This window comes from Molothrus aeneus, chromosome 25 (genome assembly GCF_037042795.1).
Source record: "Molothrus aeneus isolate 106 chromosome 25, BPBGC_Maene_1.0, whole genome shotgun sequence".
In the NCBI taxonomy this organism is placed as follows: domain Eukaryota; kingdom Metazoa; phylum Chordata; class Aves; order Passeriformes; family Icteridae; genus Molothrus; species Molothrus aeneus.
In genome coordinates this window covers 4195800-4218931 of record NC_089670.1, presented here as the reverse complement: position 1 = coordinate 4218931, position 23132 = coordinate 4195800, and the positions used below count along the sequence as shown (strand labels likewise).

The window sequence follows — 23132 nt, the reverse complement described above, 5'->3', positions numbered from 1 at the left end:
TCCTCCCACCTTATCCAGAGCTAGCAAGCTGCTTTTCCTTCCAGGGCTGTAAAAAGGAGCTAATTCTCATTGTCTGTTGATTTATTTCTATTTTTCCCTCTGCGCACCGCCTGGGGCTGCTCCAGTTGCAGGTACTGTACCACACCAGCTGCTGCTGGGCTTTGCCTCTGCTCCTCTTCTCGGGAGAGAAAAGGTTTTTGTCAGACTCGACTTTGCCTTGACGTGGGCTGGGTCCTCTGGAGCTGCTGGGATTGATGTGGGTTGATGCAGTGGGGGCTGTACCTCCTCCCTTTCCCAGCTTTCCTGATTAGCAGCTGCTAATTAGCAGGGAAGCTTGTGGTGAGCCAGGATCCAGCCAAGCTGTCTCCTCTTTACTGATGTTTGTGGGCTTTCCATCCCTGTCCAGGTCTGACAGCAAATCCCCCCTGCCTCTGCCTGGCTTGAGGGCTCCGTAAAAGCCCTACTGAAACCCACTAAATCTCATTTTAGGAGAACTGCAAAATCTTGTCTTATTTTTCTATCATTCCCCTGCCCTTTCTTATCCAGAAGTTTCCTTGGAGCTTAGTTAAGGTAATTTGGGAAGGTACTAAAGAGAGTTCAAACCCCAGAATGGACATTTCCCTCCACCCAGGGTGCTACAGGCATTTGCTGTTTTGAGTCAGAACTCACAAACAACATCAGTTTTCCCCAAACTGCATATTTGGGGTCATTTATTGCTGGGTGAAGAGGCTGGGGCTCCTTGAGGCCAGGCTGCCTGGCCTTTGCTTCCCATCTTGTACACTCCATGGAATAAAAAATGGAATAGAGGAGTTTTTCCTTATTTTGAGTGATTTTGAGGTCTAGAAAGGCACAGACCACCTCCATCTTCTGGAACCAGGTGCTCATTTACCAGCCTTGGACCAAACACCCTCTCCAGAGCAGGATGTTTTTGACATTTAGAAACATTTCATTAAACCTCCCTTTCCTTTATTTCTCATTTCCTACCCCTCTGAACTTCTTGCCTCTGGCTCACAATAGGAGCTGGAGTTTTAATAAGCTGGGAAAGCCTTAGAGCCTTGGAGGATTCCAGGGATCCATGGCTGAGGGCAGAAATTCAGCATTTGAGGAGGCTTTAAGGCATCATACACAGAGTTTCCTCAAATTCCCCATTTAGAACTCCTTAGTCCCCCTGGTCTTTGCTCTTTTGGGGCTGTTGCAGCACTGGAAAATCCAGCATGCAAAGGATGGGCCCTTTGTGGTTTATTGAAGCAAAAAAATTCTCCAGTAAAGAAATTGTTAAAAAGAAAGGCTGCTTTGGAGCAAAAGGAGGGAAGCCTCCAAGAGAAGAAAATTGATGACCACTTTCATTTTCCAGGTAGTGAAATGGGATTAAATCTGAATAAGAAAATCCTTGGAATTTATTACTTGGAATAAGAGGCTATTAGCAAGTTCAGATTCCTTCTGAACCCTCTGAAGCCTTTAATTCAGCAGCTCCAGAGTGGAAGCTGCCCTTGGAGGGGACAGGGGAGGCAGGAACCTGATGATCAGAGTGATGGATCCTGCAGCCATTGGGTCTCCCAGGAGCCTGGGGCAGTCCAGGATGTGTTTCCAAGGAATGAGGAGGAACAGGTGGGGATTTTGCACTGCTGTGGGTCTACCTGAAGCATGGCAGGTGCTCTGGGACAGCAGTTTGAGAGTTAAACCAGGTAAACCCCCTCCCCCATAACCATGGGGAGGAGGTCAGACCCATCCTTTGGTGTAGTTCACATGCCTGCCTTCCTCCCCAGGGCAAGGAGAAGTTCCTGGCCATCCTCAACAAGTACATGGAGATCCATGGCACTGTTTATTATGAGACACAGAGGCCACCTGAGGTGCCAGCATTTGTCAAGAACCATGGGCTGCTGCCCCAGCACGAGTTCCAGCAGCTGCTGAGGAAGGCAAAGGTGGGTGAGGCCATGCCAGGAGCCTGTCCCCCATTACCTGTGCTCCTCCCAGGCCTGCAGGCACTCCCAGCTCCACGAGGGATAATTCGGCAGGAGCCAAGCAGAGCACATTTCAGATCAAGATGTGTCTGAGGAGTTTCTCCTTGCAGACTGTCCACAGGCAGAGTGCAAAGTTTCCTCATTAATTCATTTATTGCTGAGTGGGGTGGGTTTGTTGGGTTTTTTTCACCTTATAGCTGTGGTAAAAATAAACCAGATTCTTGGAGTGTGTGGGTGTGGGCACATCCCTGTTGCCTTCAGCTGCTGCCTGGAGGAAATATTCCTGATTTACCAGCCCAAACAGCTGTGGCAAAGCAATGTTGCTCCATCCAGGGCCAAGTCATGGTTGTGAGCACCATGGGGGATCTTGCAGCTCCTGGAAACTCCATGGCTGCGCAAAGTGGGCTGTGGTTGATGGACTGGGGTTGTGTAGCCTGGAGAAAAGGAGACTCAGGGATGACCTTATCAACCTGTACAACTCCCTGAAAGGTGCCTGTGCTCATGTGGGGCTGGGCTCTTTCTCCAGGCAGCACTGACAGAACCAGAGCACACATCCTCAAGCTGCACCAAGGGAAATAGAGGTTGGATATCAGGGAAAAGTTTTTCACAGAAAGAGTGATAAAGTTCTGGAATGGCTGCCCGGGGAGGTGGTGGAGCCACCATCCCTGGGTGTGTTTAACAAAGCCTGGATGTGGCACTGGGGGCCAGGGTTCAGTTGAGGTGCTGGGGCTGGGTTGGACTCGATGATCTTGAAGGTCTCTTCCAACCTGGTCATTCTGTGAATTCTGTGAAAAAGGGGAATTTTCAGCATAATTTGTTGAACCCCACTAGAGGCTTGGTGTGCAGGAGCAGAGCAGCAGAGAGGTGATGCTGGCAGGTTTATCTGGGAGGTTTCCCTGTGGGGAAAATCACTCAGTCTTGGGGCCCCTCGCTGGTCAGAGTGACCCTGAGATGTGTTTGAAAGTCTCTTTTCCCAGCCCGGTGCTTGAAGAAGGAGTCAGAGCTCTTCAGTTCTCAGTCTCAAGGTTCCTTATCTATAAAATATTTTCTCCTGCCCTGCTGAAGTCCATCCAGCAGGACAGTTCCAGGCACTCTGCCTGCCCCCAGGGTGGTGTTATGTCTTTATACTAAAAACTATGTGTACAATGTTTACAATTACTTCCCAATACCCATCACCTATGTTAGACAGGGAGCTTCTACTCTAAACCAGTCTAAAAGTGACAACATCACAGCAGAAGATGGAGGCCAAGAAGAAAAAGGAGAAAGGCTGGACATGCCCATATCCCTCCATCTTGCCCCTTGAACCCCCATTCCAGAAAACCCCAAAATCTACGTTTTCACCCCATGATAAATTCACTATTATTCTACTTAACTGTTGTGGCCTGCAGATCTTCATCTAAGGTTGGTAACTTGCTCCACGTGTCATAATCAAGCCCACAGGCCCACAGGTTCAGGGTCTCTGAACCCCCTGGCAGGGGTCTTGGCTGCTCAGGGGGGTGTCCTGGGTTCCAACAACTCAGCAGCTCTGTGTTTGTGCCTTGCAGCTCTTCATTGGCTTTGGGTTCCCCTACGAGGGCCCGGCCCCACTGGAGGCCATCGCCAACGGCTGCGTGTTCCTGCAGGCGCGCTTCAACCCTCCCCACAGCTCCCTCAACCACGAGTTCTTCCGCGGGAAGCCCACGTCCCGAGAGGCAAGTGTGGAAAACACTGTTCACTACTGGAATATTACCAATATAGCTGGATGGGACATGCCTGAGCTTGACTGGCTCTTGGTGCTGAACCAAACAGCGGCACTGTGGTGTTTCACCCTACAGACACTTTTGGCTGGCTGGGTGTGTGGTGTTTCACCCCACAGACACTTTTGGCCGGCTGGGTGTGTGGTGTTTCACCCCACAGACACTTTTGGCTGGCTGGGTGTGTGGTGTTTCACCCCACAGACACTTTTGGCTGGCTGGGTGTGTGGTGTTTCACCCCACAGACACTTTTGGCTGGCTGGGTGTGTGGTGTTTCACCCCACAGACACTTTTGGCTGGCTGGGTGTGTGGTGTTTCACCCCACAGACACTTTGGGCTGGCTGGGTGTGTGGTGTTTCACCCCACAGACACTTTTGCCTGGCTGGGTGTGTGGTGTTTCACCCCACAGACACTTTTGGCTGCCTGGGTGCTGTAGCTGGGCACTGCAGACAAGTCCAGGCCTGCAGGAGCTCTGGTGGTGCTGGGATGGAGCTTCCCCCCATAACAGGGGCTGCTCCTGGGGTTTCCCTCTGTGGAGAAGCTTTGAGGCGATGGTGAAGGAAAGGAGTCGGTTCTGATGGAGGGTTTGGATCCAGAGCTTTATTCTGGCCCTCAGGCCTCTGAGTGCAGCACCAGCTCCAACAGAACTCCCTGAGCCCGTGGTTGCTGCTCCTTTGAACCCTGGGGAGAGGGGCAGGGAAGGGGCAGGGAGCCACCAAGCAGGTACATAGAAGGAGGTCTCAAGGGACAAAGGACACCTGGGTGGCCCAATGTCCCCCCAGGGGTAGAGGGCATCCTTTGAATCTGCCAATCACTCCAGGCCCTTCTGGAATTCCAGGACTGACAATGCTGGGAGGGGAAAGGAGAGGTGTTTGACACACCTGGGAGGGAATCTTCAGCGGAGGTTTTGAGGTAAACCCTGAAATCACAACACAACAGTTCACTCTGCTGTAAACATTTAGAAAGTTTAATAAGGGACAATAGGAGACAAAGACAATAAAGCAAGGATTTACAGCCAGGTGCCTCTTTGCATTCAGCCAAGAGCACACCTGCTAATTTGGAAACACCCTTTATAGACTATTTCTATTGCATCAGCCTATGACATATTCATAAACAATTTCAATACAATATATTTATATTGTTTATGAATATGTCATAGGCTGATGCAATAGAAATGGTCAATAAAGGGTGTATCCAAATTATTTATATTTACATTTACATTTATAGCTATATTTATATTTATGTTTATATAATTTAATATCCACTATTATATTTTTATTGTTTATATTTACTAATAGTAAATATTAAAATATAAATATAATAGTAAACTTTTCTCCAAACTAATTTACATATTCCCAGAATTGTTTAGCACGGCTCCACCTCAGATCTGCCTTTTTAGAGCATGCATATTCCTTGGCTGTGGTTTTAGTCCATTTTTATCATCACCTTCACTTTTGGGCTTTACTTTCTACCAACAGTAAGTGCTGGTACTTGGCATATCAGTAGCAGGGTCCTCATCATATGTTCCTTGGATATTATCCCATCCAAGCAGGTATTTTAATACAAGCATATCTATATCAGCTATTTCTAAGTTTCAGTTAACAACAGAAATAAATCTGTATCTTTATAGCAAAGTTACTTTAGCCCTGCACATATGGAATCCATTTTAATATTTGCAAAAAGCCAATATTATAATATATATCTATAACACAAGTGTGGTGTGGGGGCTGCCTGGAGCCACCCTCTTGGCACCAGGCCTTGGGCCAGCTTGGGGAAGAGCAGCTGTTAGGCTGAGGTTACTTTTTTTGGGGCAAGATTTCCTCTGAGCATGTCTGCAGATGGGGTTCCTGTTTGGGGATTTGCCTTGGAGAGAAGGGGCTGTGCTGTAGGTTTGGGGTTTCCAAGGAGAAGGAGCAGGAAGCAGGAGCCTTCTGCAGACCCCCAGCCCCTTCCCCACCAGCCCAGACCCACAGATCCCCACACCCTGCTCCCAGCCCAGGGCAATGCCCCCTGCTCGTCCCTTTGTGCCCCCAGAGGGACACCAGCACCTGCACAGTGTGCCAGGGCTATGAAATCTCTCCCAGGCTTGCCAGGCGCTGGGAATTCAATCTAAGTAGAGCAGGAACTCTTTAAAAGTTAAAGGCTTGGGAAAATTGCCTCTTTTATTATTAATAAAGTGGATAATGCAGTGCAAGGCTCCCTCACCGAGCAGGGAGTGAGCTGGGGGCTGTGCAGCTGGGCTGGGCTGTCCTGCCCCCCATGAATGCCCCATATACCCCCAAATTTGGCGTTAATTGTGCAGCTGGACTGAGCTCTCCTGCCCCCCTGACTGCCCCATACACCCCCAAATTTGGTGTTAATTGTGCAGCTGGACTGGGCTGTCCTGCACCCCCTGACTGCCCCATACACCCCCAAATTTGGTGTTACTTGTGCAGCTGGACTGAGGTGTCCTGCCCCCCCCTGATTGCCCCATACACCCCCAAATTTGGTGTTAATTGTGCAGCTGGACTGGGCTGTCCTGCACCCCCTGACTGCCCCATACACCCCCAAATTTGGTGTTAATTGTGCAGCTGGACTGGGCTGTCCTGCACCCCCTGATTGCCCCATACACCCCCAAATTTGGTGTTAATTGTGCAGCTGGGCTGGGCTGTCCTGCACCCCCTGACTGCCCCATGCACCCCTAAATTTGGTGTTAGCACCCATCTGGGAGGGGCTGGGGCTGTACCTCAGCCTGGAGCCAGGGTGAAGGCTGTGAAATGCCTCGGGGTGTTTCTGTGCTGGAGGGGAAAGAGGTGATCAATCTGCCAGGAGAGAGATGAGGAAGGACAGCAATGAGGGGGATGAACCCCACAGCTCCTCTCCTCCAGCTGGCAGGGGCTCAGGGGCCCTTCTGAGATGTTTTGTGGTGCCCCCAGAATACCTCCTCTGCTCAGCAACCTCTCTCTTCCCTTCCCAGAGATCAGGGCTGAACAGGCACCTCAGGGCTGAAACAAAAGAGGTAGATCCCCAAAAATCACCTGTGTGGGCAGCCCAGGGAAAAGCAAGGAGGTCAGAACCTGTGGAGTACCAGTGTGTGGGCTGCCCGTGGCATCAGGGTGAAGCAGCTTCCAGCACTGCCCTCTCCCAGTGCCAGCCTTTCCCAGCCTTCACTGGCAATGGGTTTTCTCCCTGCCTTGTTTCTAGAGCTGGCAAACCTGGGAGATGTGGTGCCTTCACACAGTTCCTGCTTTGGGGGTTTTTACCATCCAGACCCACAGAATGGCTCAGGCCAAGGGTAAATTGTTCCTGTGGTACAGAGTGGAGACATTGCAGGCAGCCAAAGGAATTCAGTGGTGTTGGGAATGGGGCACCCCAACCCAGTGGGAATTACAGCACATCATCCTGAGGCTGGGGAGCAGCTGGATTCAGAGGAATCCATTTTCCAGCACTCCCTATTGCAGTGGGTTAAACCCCACTGTGTCTGTGAGGCTGCTGCTCCTCTCTGCCAGCCAGCTGTGAGCAGGAAGCTGCAGCCATTTCAGGAGGGATTGCAAAATCCAGCTGGCACCTCTGTGTTTCAGGTGTCCTCCCAACACCCATATGCTGAGGACTTCATTGGGAAACCTCACGTGTGGACTGTTGACTACAACAACTCTGAGGAGTTTGAAGCTGCCATCAAAACCATCATGAGGACACAGGTAGGGCTCAGAGCAGTTTTGGGGTGACCTCCCTGCTGCTGGGTTTGAGCAACTGTCATGGTTTGAAAAGACAGGTGTCTGCTAAGGAAGGCAGGAGCCTCCCTTGAAATGGAAAATGTAACCCCCCCTCCCTCTGAATTGTTATAATTTTGAAATATAATAATAATAATAATAATAATAATAATAATAATAATAATAATAATAATAATAATAATAATAATAATTGTTATTATTATTATTATTATTATTATTATTATTATTATTATTATTATTATTATTATTATTATTATTATTATTATTATTATTATTTTGACATTTTGTTCTCAGGCAAAGATATGGGAATAGGAATAACAGTTCTTTATTAGGAAAAAAATTAAAAAGAAAATATAAAAATTACAAATGCAATAATAAAAAACAGCACTGCCAGAGTCAGAGCAGGCCCTGTCCCCCTGTGTGTCAGGGGGTGGCACAGCCCCATCCCATGGGGGCTCAGCCCTCCTGCAGTGCCAGCTGTGGCTCTGCTGGAGCAGGGATCCTGCACAAGGGGGGAGTTTTCCTCTGCAGCTCCAGGGCTGCTGGAGATGGGCCTGGGCTCCCTCTGGCCATGCAGGGCAGCAGAAGCTGCTCCTCTGGCAATGCACTGGGCAAAGGCTGCTGTGCTGTCCCAGCACCTCAGATTGGATCCAGGTAGGAATGCTTGGCTCCTCCCCTGGGCGCAGCATCTCCCCATGGGATGCTGGAATTGGATCAGCCCTGCAGGGACACTCAGTGGCCATGGACAGCAGAGATCTCCTGCAGGGAGGGTTGGCTGGGGGAGAGATAAAGAAAAAACTGCCCCATGAACAGCAGAGAACTGCCCCAGCTCTGACAGAATAGAACACACACCCCCATTTCCAACCTAAGACACCAAGCAGCAGCAGATGTTGGAGCCTGGCTCTCCTTTTCCTTTCCTTTCTCCTTTGGATGTTTTGGTCCCTTCCTGCAGCCCCAGGGGCACAGGTGCTCCCACCTTCCTTTGGCATTGTAGGTGTTTCCCCAGAATCCCCTGGGAATCCTGTGGGCAGGTCTGGAGCAAGGGGAGGCTGAGATAAGGTTTGGGAGCAGCAGGCAGAGGTTGCTGCAGGTGGAGGGCAGTTCTGGGAGCTGGTGTGATAACAAAGATAAACCCAGAGAGCTGCAACCCTCTGCACCTGCCTTACCCCCACTTCACTGATTGTTTCCTTTGGACAGAGCAGATCAATGGGAATAACTTCAGGAGTTGCCTCTGTGAGGAAGGGGAGAACCCAAGGGAAGGCAGCACTCCTGCTGTGCCCACTCTGGAACCACTCCTCATGACTATTTAGCTCCCTCCCTGTGGCAGGAGCCTTTCAAGTTGTCCAAATTATTAAAGTCAGTTTTCCTGGAGGGGAGGAAAGTGTTGATAGCCATTTTTTCTGGCCATTTGCTGAATGAGAAGGGTCATCCTTGCTTTTCCCTGCGTTAGAAGCTGCAGAGGGGGATGCCTGTGGCAATCAGGTAACGTGGCCATGCTATTACCCTGTGTCTCACCTCTTCCAGGGTGATTACTGCAGCTTTTCACCTCATGTTCATTTTCTCTGTGAGTTTGTAAAGACTCATCAAACCCAACTTAAGAAAACAGTTGTTGTTCTGCACATTCACTCCCGTATCTCCATTAGAATTAAATTAAAAATAATGACATCCCTGCTGCTGTGCTGCCAGGCCAGCTGTCAGAGCTTGACCCTCCACCATCTGGGCTGGAGACAGCCCTGAAGTGAAGGAATTGCTGTGGGTGGGAGGCTGGGAGCTGTTTTGGGAGAGAGAAGCAAATTTTCACTTTTTCCAGAAGAGAAGAGAGAAAATCGTGAAGCCTGGTGCTGCTGTGCTGTTAAAATGATTAAAGAATGGTGAGATTGAGGATGGAGGAAAGGGCTGTGCTGGTTCCTGGGCAGCTGAGTTGTGCTGCTGCTGTGTTGACTGGATGGGCACCAGGTCATTTAGGTGTTTAATGATCAGGTTAAAAATGAAAGAACTAAAAAGGATTTCAGAGAAGGGTTTTGTGGCATAATGGGCACTGGGCACGAGGAGCTGGTGTCCAGAACTGGGCACTCACTGGAGTGAGCAGCTGCTGTGCCCATCCCTGGTGTGCCCAAACCAAGCTCCTGTCTCAGCTCTTCTCCTCATTCCCACTGTCAGGAAAATTAATCCACAAACACCAGAGGTTTATGTCCAAAAAGGAGACAGAGGAATCCTTTTACTTTATTTGAATAAAGGGAGAGGCCATGGGACATTCCTCTGGGGTCTCTTAAATTTTTGGAGGATGCAGCCTCCTTTTTACCCCAATTTCCCGGCCACATTTCCCTCTCTCTTTCCCCATTGGCTGAGGTACTTGAGAGGTTCAGACTTCTTGAAATGCCTGATACCAGAGATTGGCCTCTAATGTATAACCTTCCCTTTTAATTTTTAATTCTTATGGAATTTATGGTTTTTCCCCATTGTTTCTTTCATCTTTCAGTATCCAATTTCATTTATCAGCAAACCTAAAGTTTATTTGTAAAAGCAAACATCTTTTTCCATCCATCACTCAGTGGAATCCTTCCCATTGTTTCTTTCACCTCTCAGTGCTGGTTTTATCTACCAGCAGACCCACAGCTTGTTTGTAAAGACAAATTCCTCTCACCGCTCTGGCATCAGGACCCCCACTCTGTAGTGCCCTCCCACAAATCATCCCAGCCTCTGGAATTACCCTCAGCTGCTGGAAGTCCTAAATTTGCCTCAGATGAACAGATCCAGTCACCGAGGCCCATTTGCATTGTGACACAAAGTCACTCTGGAGAGGAGAGATTCCTTCCCACCAAGGAGTTAATCCCCTACTCACCTCTCTGGGGTTTTGAAGAAATTGTAGAAATCCTCCCAGAGCGGAGCAGGGAGTGAGTGTGAATAACTTACAGCAGCCTCTTCCCACCCCCCCACCCCCACCTTTTTTATCTTTTAAATAGAAAGGTCTGCTTTATTAGAGATGCTGTCAAGGCAATTAAGCCTAAAAATTGACCTACCTTACAGGTTTAAAAGCCTTATTATGGGCTTTGGCTCCAGGGGTCCATGGGTATCTTGTCTTTAAAATACTGTTTGTTACAGCAGGAATTGAAAACAAGGGCATTAGCAGGAGGAGCAGCAGAAAGATGGGAGCTGGGCAATTTAGTGTTCCTGTTCCCAGCCAGTTACTGGAGTTCAGAGAAATTATTTTACTGACTCCTTTTTTTTTCCCCCACCAAAGGCAAAATGGGGTGTTCTGTTATTGGAATATCTAATAAATTTGTGTTTCAGAATAACCACCATCAATTTATTTTTTTTTCTGTCAAAACATTTCATTTCAAAATTACTGGAATGAAATACTATGGTTTTGTTTCCCATCTGCCTGCCTTTGTTTGGAAATACCCTGCCAATTTATTGAAAGGAGTGCTGGATCTGAAATGATGCATTTCCCTTTGCTTCACTAACTCAGACAGATTGAACCTGAAACACAACATTTTCCCCGTGAAAACATTGAAAATTGAAAACTGACCTGAAATTGATTTTATTTAGGGATTTTTTGTTGTTGTATGACCGAAAAATCACATATCCCACAGATGTTTTGCATCTTCTAGGGCCAGAACTCAGTAAGACATTTTTGGGTTTATGACATCTTGTGGGAAAACTGGCTCTGCCATCAGGTGGAAGCTGTGCTGGGAGCCTGTCTGGGAATTTGGGAGCTGGTTGGTGAACCTGGCAGTAATCCTGGTGTGGTCAAGCTGACAACAAGCTTTGGTCCCAGGGGGATTTGCTGATTCTCAGCAATATTTTAATGTCACTGCAGCACCCCAATTTCTCCTGCTGCATCCTGGGGCAGGCTGTGCCATCCCAGAGCTGCTGCTGGGCTGGCAGAGCTCCCCTGGCTGCTGGCTGTGTGCAAACAGAGCAGTTGGGATGCAGCCGGCGTCCCTCCAGACCCAGTTCTGCCTGAAAGAAACTTCTTCCTTCTGGAGGCAGAGCTGAATCGTGCCTGGGACGTGGCTTGGGTTTGCAATCTGTGTTTTTTCCCCCCCAAGAACAGCCCTTGTGCTGCCCTCTCTCATCCTTTTGGAGGTGGTACCCGTTCCAGGTCACCCTCCAGCTGCTGGGCAAGGTTTTTGGCAGGCTGTGACTCTGCCATTCATCTCTCTGGGAGCAGTTCTGGGTTTCCCTGATGGTTTGCATCCCTGAACTATTTATAAGGAAGATTAAAACCAGGCAAGCACCAAACCCCTCTACCCCAGAGATCAAATCTCAGCACAGGAACAGGGGGCAGAGAGACAAGTGGTGTCCCCTTGGGACAGGAGATGCTGGAGGTTTGTCCCAGTGATGGATTCTCTCTGTTATCCTGGGGTGAGAGGCTGGAGAAGGAGAGAGGTTTGCAAGCACCACCATTTTCTGGGCCTTCAGCTTTTCCCATTGTCAAAACCAGTCCTCACACAAGCAATTTAATAGACCCAATATTCTGGTGTAGTGAAGGGAGAAGGCTTCATTATATTAAAGTCAAACATACAGGACTATAATGGAAAATTATACATTTCAGACTATGCCTGAAAGAGCGGCACATTAAACATCCCAGTGAAAATAGCTGGTTAAAATGTTCCAGCCTGCTGTTACGTGCCAGCACTGAATTGCATTATTTTTCTACTTATTTGTCTGATGACATTCAGATTTTTTTCCACCCTGCTTTCTTTTCCTTTTGAATGAAGGATACTTCATCCTCCCTTGCAGCTGGAAATGCAGGGCTCTCATGGTGGCATTCCCATGGGACACCAGTGACTCCCTGCCTGGCTGATGGAGAGAGCACTGGGGCTGGGAAGCTCTCCCAGCTGAGGAAAGGATGGCAAAATCCATCTTTCCAAGCCCTCCATTCCCTCCATGCCATGCCATGCATCATTCTGCAGGGATCCCCACCTCAGAACCCCCCTCCTCCTCCTCCCTCCCAGGGCTCTGGGGACATCCTGAGCTCCCAACTTGAGGAGTGCCATTAACAACGTGGCTGTTGAGAAGAGGCTGAGCCTGTCAGATTTTAATTAAACAATTATCTTCTCGAAATCGGCATTTTCTCAGTCCTGAGTGCACGAGCTGAATCCTAACAAAACCTGGAGAGGAGAGCAAAGGGAAGGAGAGCCTTTGGGGTCCCCCCTGAGAGGGAAAGGAGCAGGGGCTGCACTGGGGTCCTGATGCCCAGGGATCCCCCTGGGAGCCTGTGGAGAGGTGGGATTGCACCTGGAGCATCACCTCTGGATACATGTGCAGGCACAAGGAGGGTTTGTGTGATGTGCTGCAGCGTTTTGGGGGATGAGGCTGTTTCTGGAATTATATCTGCACTATGCCTGGCAAAAGGGGGTCCTGGGAAAAGCCCCCCCATGAAGGCAGTGTTGAGATGAGACTGAGCACTGGTGATGATCAGCAAGGGGGGGTTTATCTCCTCCAAACTGATCCCAGGCTGCCCCAGCCTGGCTCTGAAACTGAGACAGGCAATTTTGCTTTCAGAGGACTCTGCCCCAGTTAACTGAGAGCCCATCAGGAATTCAGAGGCAGGATTGGTGCCTGTCACTGTGTCAGCCCTGATTAGCGTGCACATCTGTAATTAGATGAAGCAGCTGTGATTTCCAGCCTGCCTGAGATCTCAGGTGGGATATTTATGGCAGGGAAATGCTTAGAGGGTTCTCAGCAGACTGAGCCTTTGAGCTTGGTTTTGACAGGTACTTCAAAAGGAAATAGCTATTTTGGAGGTGCAGAGCTCAGAAAATAGAAGCAGCAGTGTTTTCTGGATTAATTATCTATGGGTGGTTTTGCTTATAATCCTCCTGAATAAAGCTCTGCAGAGATACACAAGGGGAAGGGAGGTCCCAGGACTGGCACCAACCTCCTGCACCTCATGTAACATCTCTGTGGAAAATAAGGAAGTGTGGAAAAATATGTCTTCCCAGGGTGGAAAGTTCCTTAAAAAAATAATTTTTTAAAGATTGCTCTTCCCTTGCCCACAGCTGCAGTGAGTTTTGTGAGCTGGAACAGTTCATGCTTTAGTTTGAAGTGACCTATTGGATGAAAACTGATTTGGTTGTATAACTTACTAAAAGTGGAGAAAAGGGAGATTAAAGTGGAACAGGGATGATTTCATTTTCACCAATAGGTCAAACCCAAAGTACTCCTCTCTCTTTATCACTTTATAAACCTCTTGTGAGGTTTCTCCTGCCCTAGGATTTTTCCCTGCTTGCTTTGGTGGACAGACACGAGTCGTGGGCTTTGGTGGGTGGGAGAGCCATGCCCAAGGTTCTGCTGTCTCAGGGGCAGGGCAAGGCTGTCCCCAGCTGCTGCCTGTGCTCTGCTCTTGCCCTTCACAGGTGGACCCTTACCTGCCTTATGAGTACACCTGCGAGGGGATGCTGGAGCGGATCCACGCCTACATTCAGCATCAGGTTGGGGAGAATCCCTGTCCTCCCTGGGGAGCCATCTCTGTCCTCATGGCCAGCTCTCCCTCTTCTCCCTGGGGAGCATCCCTGTTCGCCTGTGGGCATTGTGCAGCCAGTGCCCTGATTGCAGAGAGCACCAGGAGATGGGGCTCAGGGAGGTTTGTCACAGGCCAAAGGTGCTGGGGGTTGGTGGAGGACACCTGGGGGTGCTGGGGCTGGGTCAGGGCCTTCTGCTGCAGGGAATGAGGCAGCACTGGGAGAAGAAGAGGTGAGAAAAGCAGAGGTTCATCCCCCACAGCAGGAGATGCCATCTATGCATGCAGGTGACCTCAACCTGACGAGCAAAGTCATCGTCCCGAGTGTCCTCCTGTCCCACCAGCAGTCTCCCTTCCCCGCTGTTAACATCTCAGAGCACTGACCTGTCATCTTCTCTACCACCAGGATTTCTGCACCACATCATCTCTTCCTCTGTCTCCCAAGACCAAGACTCCTGCTATGCAAAGCCCTCCAAGCCCGCTGGCCCTGTCCCCCAACTCCACGCACCTGGTGTGGTCCCCCAGCGCGGGCTGGGCCCCTCAGGTGTGGCCCCCGGTGGCCTCGCTGCAGGTGTGGGTGTCGGAGCCCCAGCACACGTGCACGGACACCTGCCGGCGCCACGGGCTGGTCTGCGAGCCCACCTTCTTCAGGTTCCTCAACAAGGAGGAGGTGTTTCTACAGTGAGTTGGGGCCTTCTCAGGGAGCTTGTGGGGGGCCACCAGCCAGACAATGTTCCCTTTGCTCCCCCCATCCCCTGCACCCATTTTCCTCATGTTCCTCCTCCCAAAATCCCAGTGATGAGCCCTCATGCCCACATGCTCCCTGTTAGCTGGGATTAGCCAGAAAACTGAGGTGGGCATCAGCAAAAGCCCTGAGGAGCAGCAGAACTGCCCAGTGTGGATTTTAACACCCCTCCCCTCCCAGATGGAGCAGCAGCACTGGCACTGCCCTCCCACCAACCTTTCTCAACTGACGAGTCCCTCATCAGGAACCTCCCCAAGAAGGGCAGAAACCCTTCAATGACCCCCTCAACAGCCACTCACCTGACCTGCCCACCTTGCCTTGGCCCCCAGGCTCAGCACTGAGTATGAGATGAAGGCAGTGCAGGCAGGGCTCAGCCTCACTCTTCAGCTGGCAGCAACAGCGTCTCCAGGCATGGTTCCGCCTCTTTCCAACCCCATTCCTCTCCACCTCCTGCGTGCTCTATCCTTTTTAATGTCTCTCTCTATAAAAGTGCGTTTTGAACACACAGTGGTGAAGTTCTAATAGACTATAAATCTGCCACCGGCCTCTGTGCTGCTCTCTGGGCAATTTGAATGCGAGTGTTGCGGGAGCTGTCACGCTGGTCAGGCAGGCGCCGCGTGTCCCGCTGACATTTTTATGTGATAAATTACAGCTGGGGCCTGCCTTTCACTCTTTCCTCCTGCACATCCTCCTCCAGACCTTAAAATGAGCTGGCTCAGGGACTCGTCAGCTGAGAAGGGTTGGTGGGAGGGCAGTGCCAGTGCTGCTGCTCCATCTGGGAGGGGAGGGGTGTTAAAATCCACACTGGGCATTTCTGCTGCTCCTCGGGGCTTTTGCTGATGCCCACCTCAGTTTTCTGGCTAATCCCAGCTAACAGGGAGTATGTGGGCATCCCCTGATCCCCTGTCCCTTCCAGGGAATGTATCTACAGTAACATACAATAACATAGAATGTTATCTACATCCATGGAGCTCTGTCCATGGAGCTCTGTCCATGGACAGAGCTGTTGGTCTGCAAGGGGCTGTAAGAGACCCATTGAACTTCATGAGCTGGAAGGAACCCACAAGGACCAACGACTCCAACTCCTAAGATTTGGGTGGGGTTTTGTGGGTGATTCTGAGCCATCTGTGGGTCGGGGCAATCTCTGGGCTGCAGGGTTGAGTTGCCAGGGTCTCCCCTTGGTCAGCAAGGGGCTGTAAGAGACCCATTGAACTTCATGAGTTGGAAGGAAACCGCAAGGACCAATGACTCCAACTCCTAAGATTTGGGTGGGGTTTTGTGGGTGATTCTGAGCCATCTGTGGGTCAGGGCAATCTCTGGGCTGCGGGGTTGGGTTGCCAGGGTCTCCCCTTCTTGTGTGGCGTGTTGGGCGGGTGACGAGCCTTCACATGTAGCCAGGGGGTGGCAAACACAGATCAGCAAAGGAACCTCCCCAGGAAGGACAAAACCCCTTCAATGGGTGCTCACCTGACCTGCCCACCTTGCCTTGGCCCCCAGGCTCAGCATCGCGTGCGACAGCACCGAGTACGAGATGAACCACCTGTACCCCGCGGTGGCCGAGAACGTCCGCGAGTGCTACCTCCAGAAGGAGCCGCTGCTCTTCAGCTGCGCCGGCCACCACGCCAAGTACCGGCGCCTCTGCCCCTGCCGCGACTTCCGCCAAGGACAGGTGGCTCTGTGCAGGGACTGCTTGTGACACGGCGTCCCCACCGCCCCGGGGACACCGGCACCGGGTGGCTTCTCCTCAGAACTCCGCGGCGGCCGAGGAGCTGGGACGGGTCCCTCACAGTGGGTGAGCCGGGGCTGTCAGACTCTCCCTGGGGCTGTTTCATGTCAGACTCTGGGGCTGTTTGATCCACCAGCCAGCTGTGAATGACCCTGTCCTGAACTTTGGAGTAATTTTCTTCCCAGCGCATCCTGGACCGAACCCACCTGGACCTGGTGGCGCTGGGATGGGGTGGTGGGGAGAGAGGGGCTGGGGGCACCCTTCCCCTCCTCTGGCAATGGGACAAGCCACCAGCAGACTGCAGTTTCAGGGTTTTCATCTTCTTCAAGCATCCTCAGTTGTTTTATTTATTGATTTTTTTAACCCTCCCCCTGACAAGTGGTAAATTAAAGGGGAATCCACACCCAGCCCTTCTGCGGGAGTTCTTGGGCAGAGCTGCATTGAGGGGGGACAGGGGTGATGCTGGTGGCTGTTGTGGGTGTGGAGCTGAGGGAGGACAAAGCACAAGGAGAGTGGCTGGGTTTGATGGGCACATTGGGGACTGCATCCCTGGTAGCCCCAGGAAGAGACAGTGGTTGGATGGGGCTGTGGGAAAACTGCTGCTCCCCAGGCAGGGCAGAGGTGCCCAAAGTGATCCCCCCAGCCTCCAGGCTGCTCTTCACCCTGCTGGGCCATTCACAGAGCTGAACATCCCCCCAGGGATGGTTGCAGGAGGAGGTGAGGACACAGGGGCTGCTGAGTGGGCAGAGGGGAGGATGTGCTGCAGCACATGGAGGGAATTCCTGGTGGGCACTAACCAAGGGCAGAGCAGCTGAAGAGCAACATCCTGACTGTGTGCCCCAGATGCTGACAGCACAGCAAGAGGTGAGCTCCAAGCAACCATCTTCCATGGAACTCTTTGCTTCTTCAACTTTCCTTGGTGCTGTTCCTCTTGCTTTGGGGGTGGTTCCCCCTCCACTGCCCATGTGTCCCCTCCTGGCACATCCTCTGGCTGGGCTGGTGCTGGCTGGGGTGACCTGGTTTGTTCTTGTAGGGCTGCTCACCTGGGCAAGGAGTTGCTGTAAGGTTGGTGCTGAGCGCTGCTGCTGTTTGCAAGGTTGAATGGGGAGATTCCTGCATGCCATAAAACGTGGCTGGAAAATCAGGAAACTGGAATTTCAGCGCTGGAAACTCCTTCTCAGCCCTTCCCTGCATGGAGTCGCTCCTGGCCTGGCTGGTGAGGGAGGCTGGTGGGGTGGCAGCCTGACCTGGCACTGTCACTGCAGGAATTGTCCCCTCTGGCTCGCAGTGACTGATGGAGAGCAGTGGCAAGATGAGTGCAGGAGGTTGCCCTGGAGCTGGAGCTGTGCCACACCCCTGGCACCTCCAGCCTGTCCTCCCCTTGCCAGCTTTTGGGAGAAACTCTCATTCCTTCAGCTGAGCTGCAGCATTGGGCAGAGCCCTGCCACCCTCACCGTGTCCCTGCTGTGTCACCACAGGGTGCTGTGTCACCACGGGGTGCTGTGTCACCACGGGGTGCTGTGTCCTCTGGGCACCCCCCACGTGAGCCTGGCCACATCCTGCTCTGGATGAGCTGGACACACTGCTGTTATCCCAGAGCAATTTATCATCTTCAGCTCCCAACTGCGTGGGCAGCCTCCATCCTGCCTGTGACGCCAGCCCAGGGGAAGGATTGATTAAGTAATTTTTGTGTCTTGCAGCCAGCGTGTGTCTAAATAAAAGCAGCACAAGGCTCTCTGTGCAGAGCTGAGCAGCAACACCTCTCCACAGCACCTTTCATCTCAGCCTCAAAGCATCTCCTGGCACAGAGTGCTGCCAGAGCTGGGTGGGCAGGAGCTGGCCTGGGAGAGGCACGGGGGGTCTGCCAGCAGGAACCACCAGCAGTTCACTTCCCAGGGTTGTAAAAACCAAATAAAACTGGATTTTATAGGAGATCTAAGCAAGTTTTAAAGACCAAGAGACTCGGGATGCCTCGTGAGGCAGCGCTTGTTACACATCAGCTCCCTGGGCAGCTTTTTCCACAGTTTCTGCTCAGCTGCTTTTAAAATAGCCTTCACCTTTCAGCAGTGCAGCGCTGCCTCCCACTGCAGAGAGCCCCAATTATCCCCTGGCAGGAGAATTTTTCTCCAGGCTGAAATAAAAGGTGGCTGGCTCACCTTCACTGCTGTCATGGGAAATAATGATCTGTCTGGAACCTGGCTGGATCTCAGCCTGGAAATGTGGGTGGTGGGGCTGAGTGAGGCTCTGCTATTGCCTGGCATGTCTCTGCCCCATTAGTGGGTACTGAGTCCTGCTCAGGGGCTGCCTGAGGAAAAAAGCTTCTCCTTTGGCCTGTTGGTGATGGAGCATCACTCGTGGATGTTGGATGTAGCAGGGACCAGAGTGTGGGTGCTGGGGCAGCCCCTCCTGCCCCATCCCACATGCCTTGGTCTGTAAAATCCCATGGTGGGGCAAGCTGGGGGCTGGGCTGCTTTGGGAATGCCAGTGCTGGGTGTTAACATCACTTTTGGGTGCAGAATTGGCATCAAAATATTTGTTACATGGGGGCTACGTGTGTGTGCCAGGGGCAGCCTGATGTGGAGGTGGCACCAAGGAATGGAGCAGCTCCTGGAGGAGCTGGTGTGGGACAGAAAGGACTTTGTCACCTGGAAATGCTTTTCTCTGCCCTGGCTGTGCCTGGTGATCACTGGGGCATCCCAGCTGCCTTCCCAAGCTCTTTCTGAGCAAGTCTCCAACCTGGTCTCCCTGGCCAGGACATATTTCCATTTGGAAGGGAGAGCTGAGGATGCAAACATCAAATTCACAATTTATTAAGCAGGAGCATGAAAGAGATTTGAAGGGAAGCAGAGCCACTGCCATATGAAAGAGGTTCTAATTCCCACAGCTAATTGCAAAGAATAAATCCCCAGTGGGGAGAGGGAAATGGTGTCAAAACTGTGAATAAACCCAAACAAAATGGAATGAGAAGTTGTCAGCTGCACTCTCTGATGCTGCTGGCTGGGACAGTTTGTTTAACAGCCAGAGTGGGTTCATGGGGAGCCCCTGGGGTCCCCTCAGGGGTGGGGGTTGGACCTTTTGATTTCCAGATTTCTGGTAACATCCACCCAACAGAGTCTCCTGGAATGTTTCCGATTTTTTTTCAAACCTGTTTTCTGGCAGCTGTGAAACCAGGACAGGCGTGTCAAAAGAATGATATTGTTCTGGAAATCCATTTTCCTTACCTAGAAATGAAGCCAGGGGCGATTTATGTTTCTGAGCCTCACTCTTCTTCTAAATAATTACACCCAGAACTTTCTTTATGGAGTTGATTTGGTTTGGGTTTTTTTTTTCCCTATTTTTAATGTTGCTGGCACTAAACCCTTCCCCTGCCAGTGCAGGGTGGGGAGGATGGGTGGTCCCTGCCCTGTGTCCCCTCTCATCATCCTGGGTACCCCCATTGTAAATGCAGGGCTACTGATGAGAGGAGAGAATGATGCATTTGACTCTGTGTTCTCAGAAGGCTAATTTATTATTTTATGATACTATATTATACTAAAGAATATTATACTATACTAAAGAATACAGAAAGGATACTTACACAATGCTAAAAAGATAACAATGAAAACTTGTGACTCTTTCCAGAGTCTCGACAGAGCTTGGCCCTGATTGGGCAAAGAGTGAAAACAACTCACACCAGAGTCCAATGAAACAATCACCTGTGGGTAAACAATCTCCAAACACATTCCAAGTAAACACAATATACTGTACTAAAGAATACAGAAAAGATACTTTTATAAGTATAAAGATATAGTATATCTTTTTAGTATAAGATATACTAAAAAGATAATAATGAAAACTCGTGACTCTCTCCAGAGTCCTGACACAGCTTGGCCCTGATTGGGCAAAGAGTGAAAACAACTCCCAGCAGAATCCAATGGAACAATCACCTGTGGATAAACAATCTCCAAACACATTCCACATGAGCACAACACAGGAGAAGCAAATGAGATCAGAATTGTTTTCCTTTTCTCTGAGGCCTCTCTTGCTGCCTTTCAGCTTCCCAGGAGAAAAACCCTGGGTGAAGGAATTTTTTTCAGAATTTTTTCATTTTTTTCAATGTGAATGCCACATCTCTGTCCTGCAGCAGCTCCTGCCCTGCAGAGCCAGCCTGGAGCAGCGATCAGGGCTGGAAATCACAGCCAGGAGACCTCTCAAGGCTGCTCTGCTCTTATCTCAGCCTTTATTAGCAAATGGTTCAAGCAGCTTTTCCCTCCTGATCCTGCGCTTATCAGCTCCCAGTAAAACAGCAAATCACATCCCTGATGTGGCCGGTCTGGGCAGCAGAAACCCATTTATTTCCCCTAACGGGTTTATCAGCAGATCAAGGAGCTGCTGAAGATGTAAGCACCGTGGTTATTTCCCCAGGTGATGGATCTCACTGCCACACAGCCTCCGGGAGCCTGACAGGGATGGCTGATGGACCCTGCTCGGCGCTGCTGCCTCATGGATCTCAAGGTCTTGCTTTAATTGAGTCCTGTCTTCCTGACGGCAGGGTTTTTCCTATCTTTTTTTTTTTGTTTGTTTTTTTAATATTAGTTTTCCCCCTTTAGGATGACTTTCCCGAAATAAACGAATGCATTTCATCTCCTGTCCCCTTCCCTCATCTCTCCCTCCCTGTGGCAAATCCAGAGCTGTGAAAAAGTGAATAAATTGAAAATCTGTCCTCAGACTTACTGGGTGAAAAGAGCAGCAAAATCTTCTGCCTTTTTTTCCTTTCTCTTTCTTTTTCACTCTTTATTTTACTGTATCTTGTAGAAGGGACGTGGATTGGTGGTGAAAGTCCTTTTCAGAGCTGTGGGGCTGAGCATTCCCGTTTTCATCAGCTCCAGCAGTGGTGCCCAGCCACACTCATTGTGGCTCGTTAGTGGAAAGCCATTAGAACTCAGGATCGATATTTTCTCGGCAGAGATAAGGCCCATTCAATGTTATCCCCCAAGGCAGGCACACAAATACCAAGAGCCATCCCCAGAGCAGAAATGCTGAGGGAGCAGCTTCTCCTGCCAGTGCCTGAAGAAGGGACAGGAGGGGACATCCCCCAGCCCAGGGAGGGTGGCAGCTGAGCCAGGACCCAGCCCTGAGCATCCAGCTCCTCTGGAGAGGGGGAAATTAAATCTGGGGAGAGAGGGGAATGTTTGAAGGGATTTGATGGCTCTGTGGGGTTTGGCCTCCAGCCAGGGCTGCTTGGCACAGGTGCCACTGCTGCCTGCAAAGGGCATCAGGAGGGCAAAAATAAAGGAATGAATGAAGTGTCCACTGCCAAGCCCTGGCTGCTGGCTCTGGAATGCCAGAGGAAAGGGGCTGGGGGGTGTCCCTATGTCCTCTCCATTTCTCAGAGGGCTCCCACCACCCTTCACCCTCTGGAACTGAGGTTCCAGCAGAGACCAGTTGGAAACAGGAGAGAAGTTTGTTTTAGTGTTGGAGAGAGCTGCCAGAGGTATCAGCTTTTCTCTAAATATAAACCAGAAAACAGGAAATAACGATCTGTCCTAATTTAGTGCCTTTCATCTAAGGATTCAAAGCATCTGACAGCATCACTAAGAAATAAGGGAAGACTTTGCAACCTGCATGGAAATGCAGCCACTCCAGAGCTTTGTGTGCAAAGCATTTCATTTTCATTTTGTGCTGAATGTTGCACTGCAACCCCTCACTCCCAGCTCCAGTTCCTTCCCAAATTCCCCCAGTTTGCCATCACTGGGACTGGGACCTGGAAGTTCAGCCTGGCAATGAGTGATGCTCTTGCAGCTTGACACTGTGCACAGCTGGCTCAGAGTGTGGAGGAGTGTTTATTTAATGAATTGATTGAATTAATTAATTTTCAGGAGAGTGCTGAGAAAAATAATAGGGATCTCCAGCAGCTCTGCCAGCTGTCTGGCTGTGTGCAGCAGTGGGAGCAGGGCAGAGTCTGTACATGGAACAGGGAGCACAGCAGGCCTGGACAGTGCTGGGACAGATGGGAATCACAGAATCATGGGATGGTTTGGCTTGGAAGCTTTAAAGCTCCTCTCATTCCAACCTCTGCCATGGGCAGGACACCTTCCACTGTCCCAGATTGCTCCAAACCCTGTCCAACCTGGCACTGGACACTTCCAGGGATCCAGGGGCAGTCACAGCTTCTCTGGGCACCCTGTGCCAGGGCCTCACCAGCCTCACTATAAATTTTTTTTTCCTAGTATTCAGTCTGAAATGACCCTGCTTTAGTTTAAAACCATCATCCATTGCCTTATCACAACAGCCCCTGCTAAAAAGTCTGTTCCCATCTTTGTTACCAGCTCCCTTCAGGCCCTGCAAGGGGCTCTGAGCTTTCCCCGGATCCTTCTCCTCTCCAGGTGAGCGCCCCCAGCTCTGCCAGCCTGGCTCCAGAGCAGAGGGGCTCCAGCCCTTGGAGCATCTCCAGGGTCTCCTCTGGACCCTCAGACCCCCCTTGTCCTTCTACAGAAGCTGTAGCTGGGGAGATCCTGGTCTGCACTTCCAGCAAGGCTTTCCTCAGGGAAAGGCACCCCTGGTACCCCTGGCTGCTGCACAGAGCCTGGGCACTGGAGCTGCTGCTTCTCCCTTCCCTGGCATTCCTGGCATTCCCAGTCCTGCTCAGTCCCACACTGAGCCCCTGGCTGTGGTTTGTCCCACAACCCTTGCTCTCATCAAGTCTGGCACACCAGGATTTCCTTTCCTGGTTTGCTCTGGAGACAGAGGAGGAGCCAGGCAGGTGTGGGGGTTTTACCTCCCGTGGCTCTGGAAGCAAATTCCCCAAG

General features: G+C 50.8%; 1 protein-coding gene across 3 annotated transcripts in view; it reads left to right on the top strand.

The window, feature by feature from the left end:
- Positions 1-21052, top strand: part of MGAT5B (alpha-1,6-mannosylglycoprotein 6-beta-N-acetylglucosaminyltransferase B) — an 83874-nt gene extending 62822 nt beyond the window's left edge. The window contains exons 12-18 of one of the 3 annotated variants that reach the window (XR_010785023.1): positions 1767-1922; positions 3506-3652; positions 7255-7371; positions 13770-13844; positions 14280-14554; positions 16116-16410; positions 20749-21052. Coding sequence is in view for 1 of the 3 variants with exons in the window: in XM_066565559.1 (XP_066421656.1) it covers positions 1767-1922; positions 3506-3652; positions 7255-7371; positions 13770-13844; positions 14280-14554; positions 16116-16314 (969 nt within the window). In the remaining 2 variants the exon portion in view is untranslated. Of the gene's footprint in view, positions 1-1766; positions 1923-3505; positions 3653-7254; positions 7372-13769; positions 13845-14279; positions 14555-16115; positions 16752-17377 lie in introns of those variants that run through there. The other 2 variants (XR_010785022.1, XM_066565559.1) reach the window with 2 other exon arrangements.
- The last annotated feature ends 2080 nt before the right edge of the window (positions 21053-23132 follow it).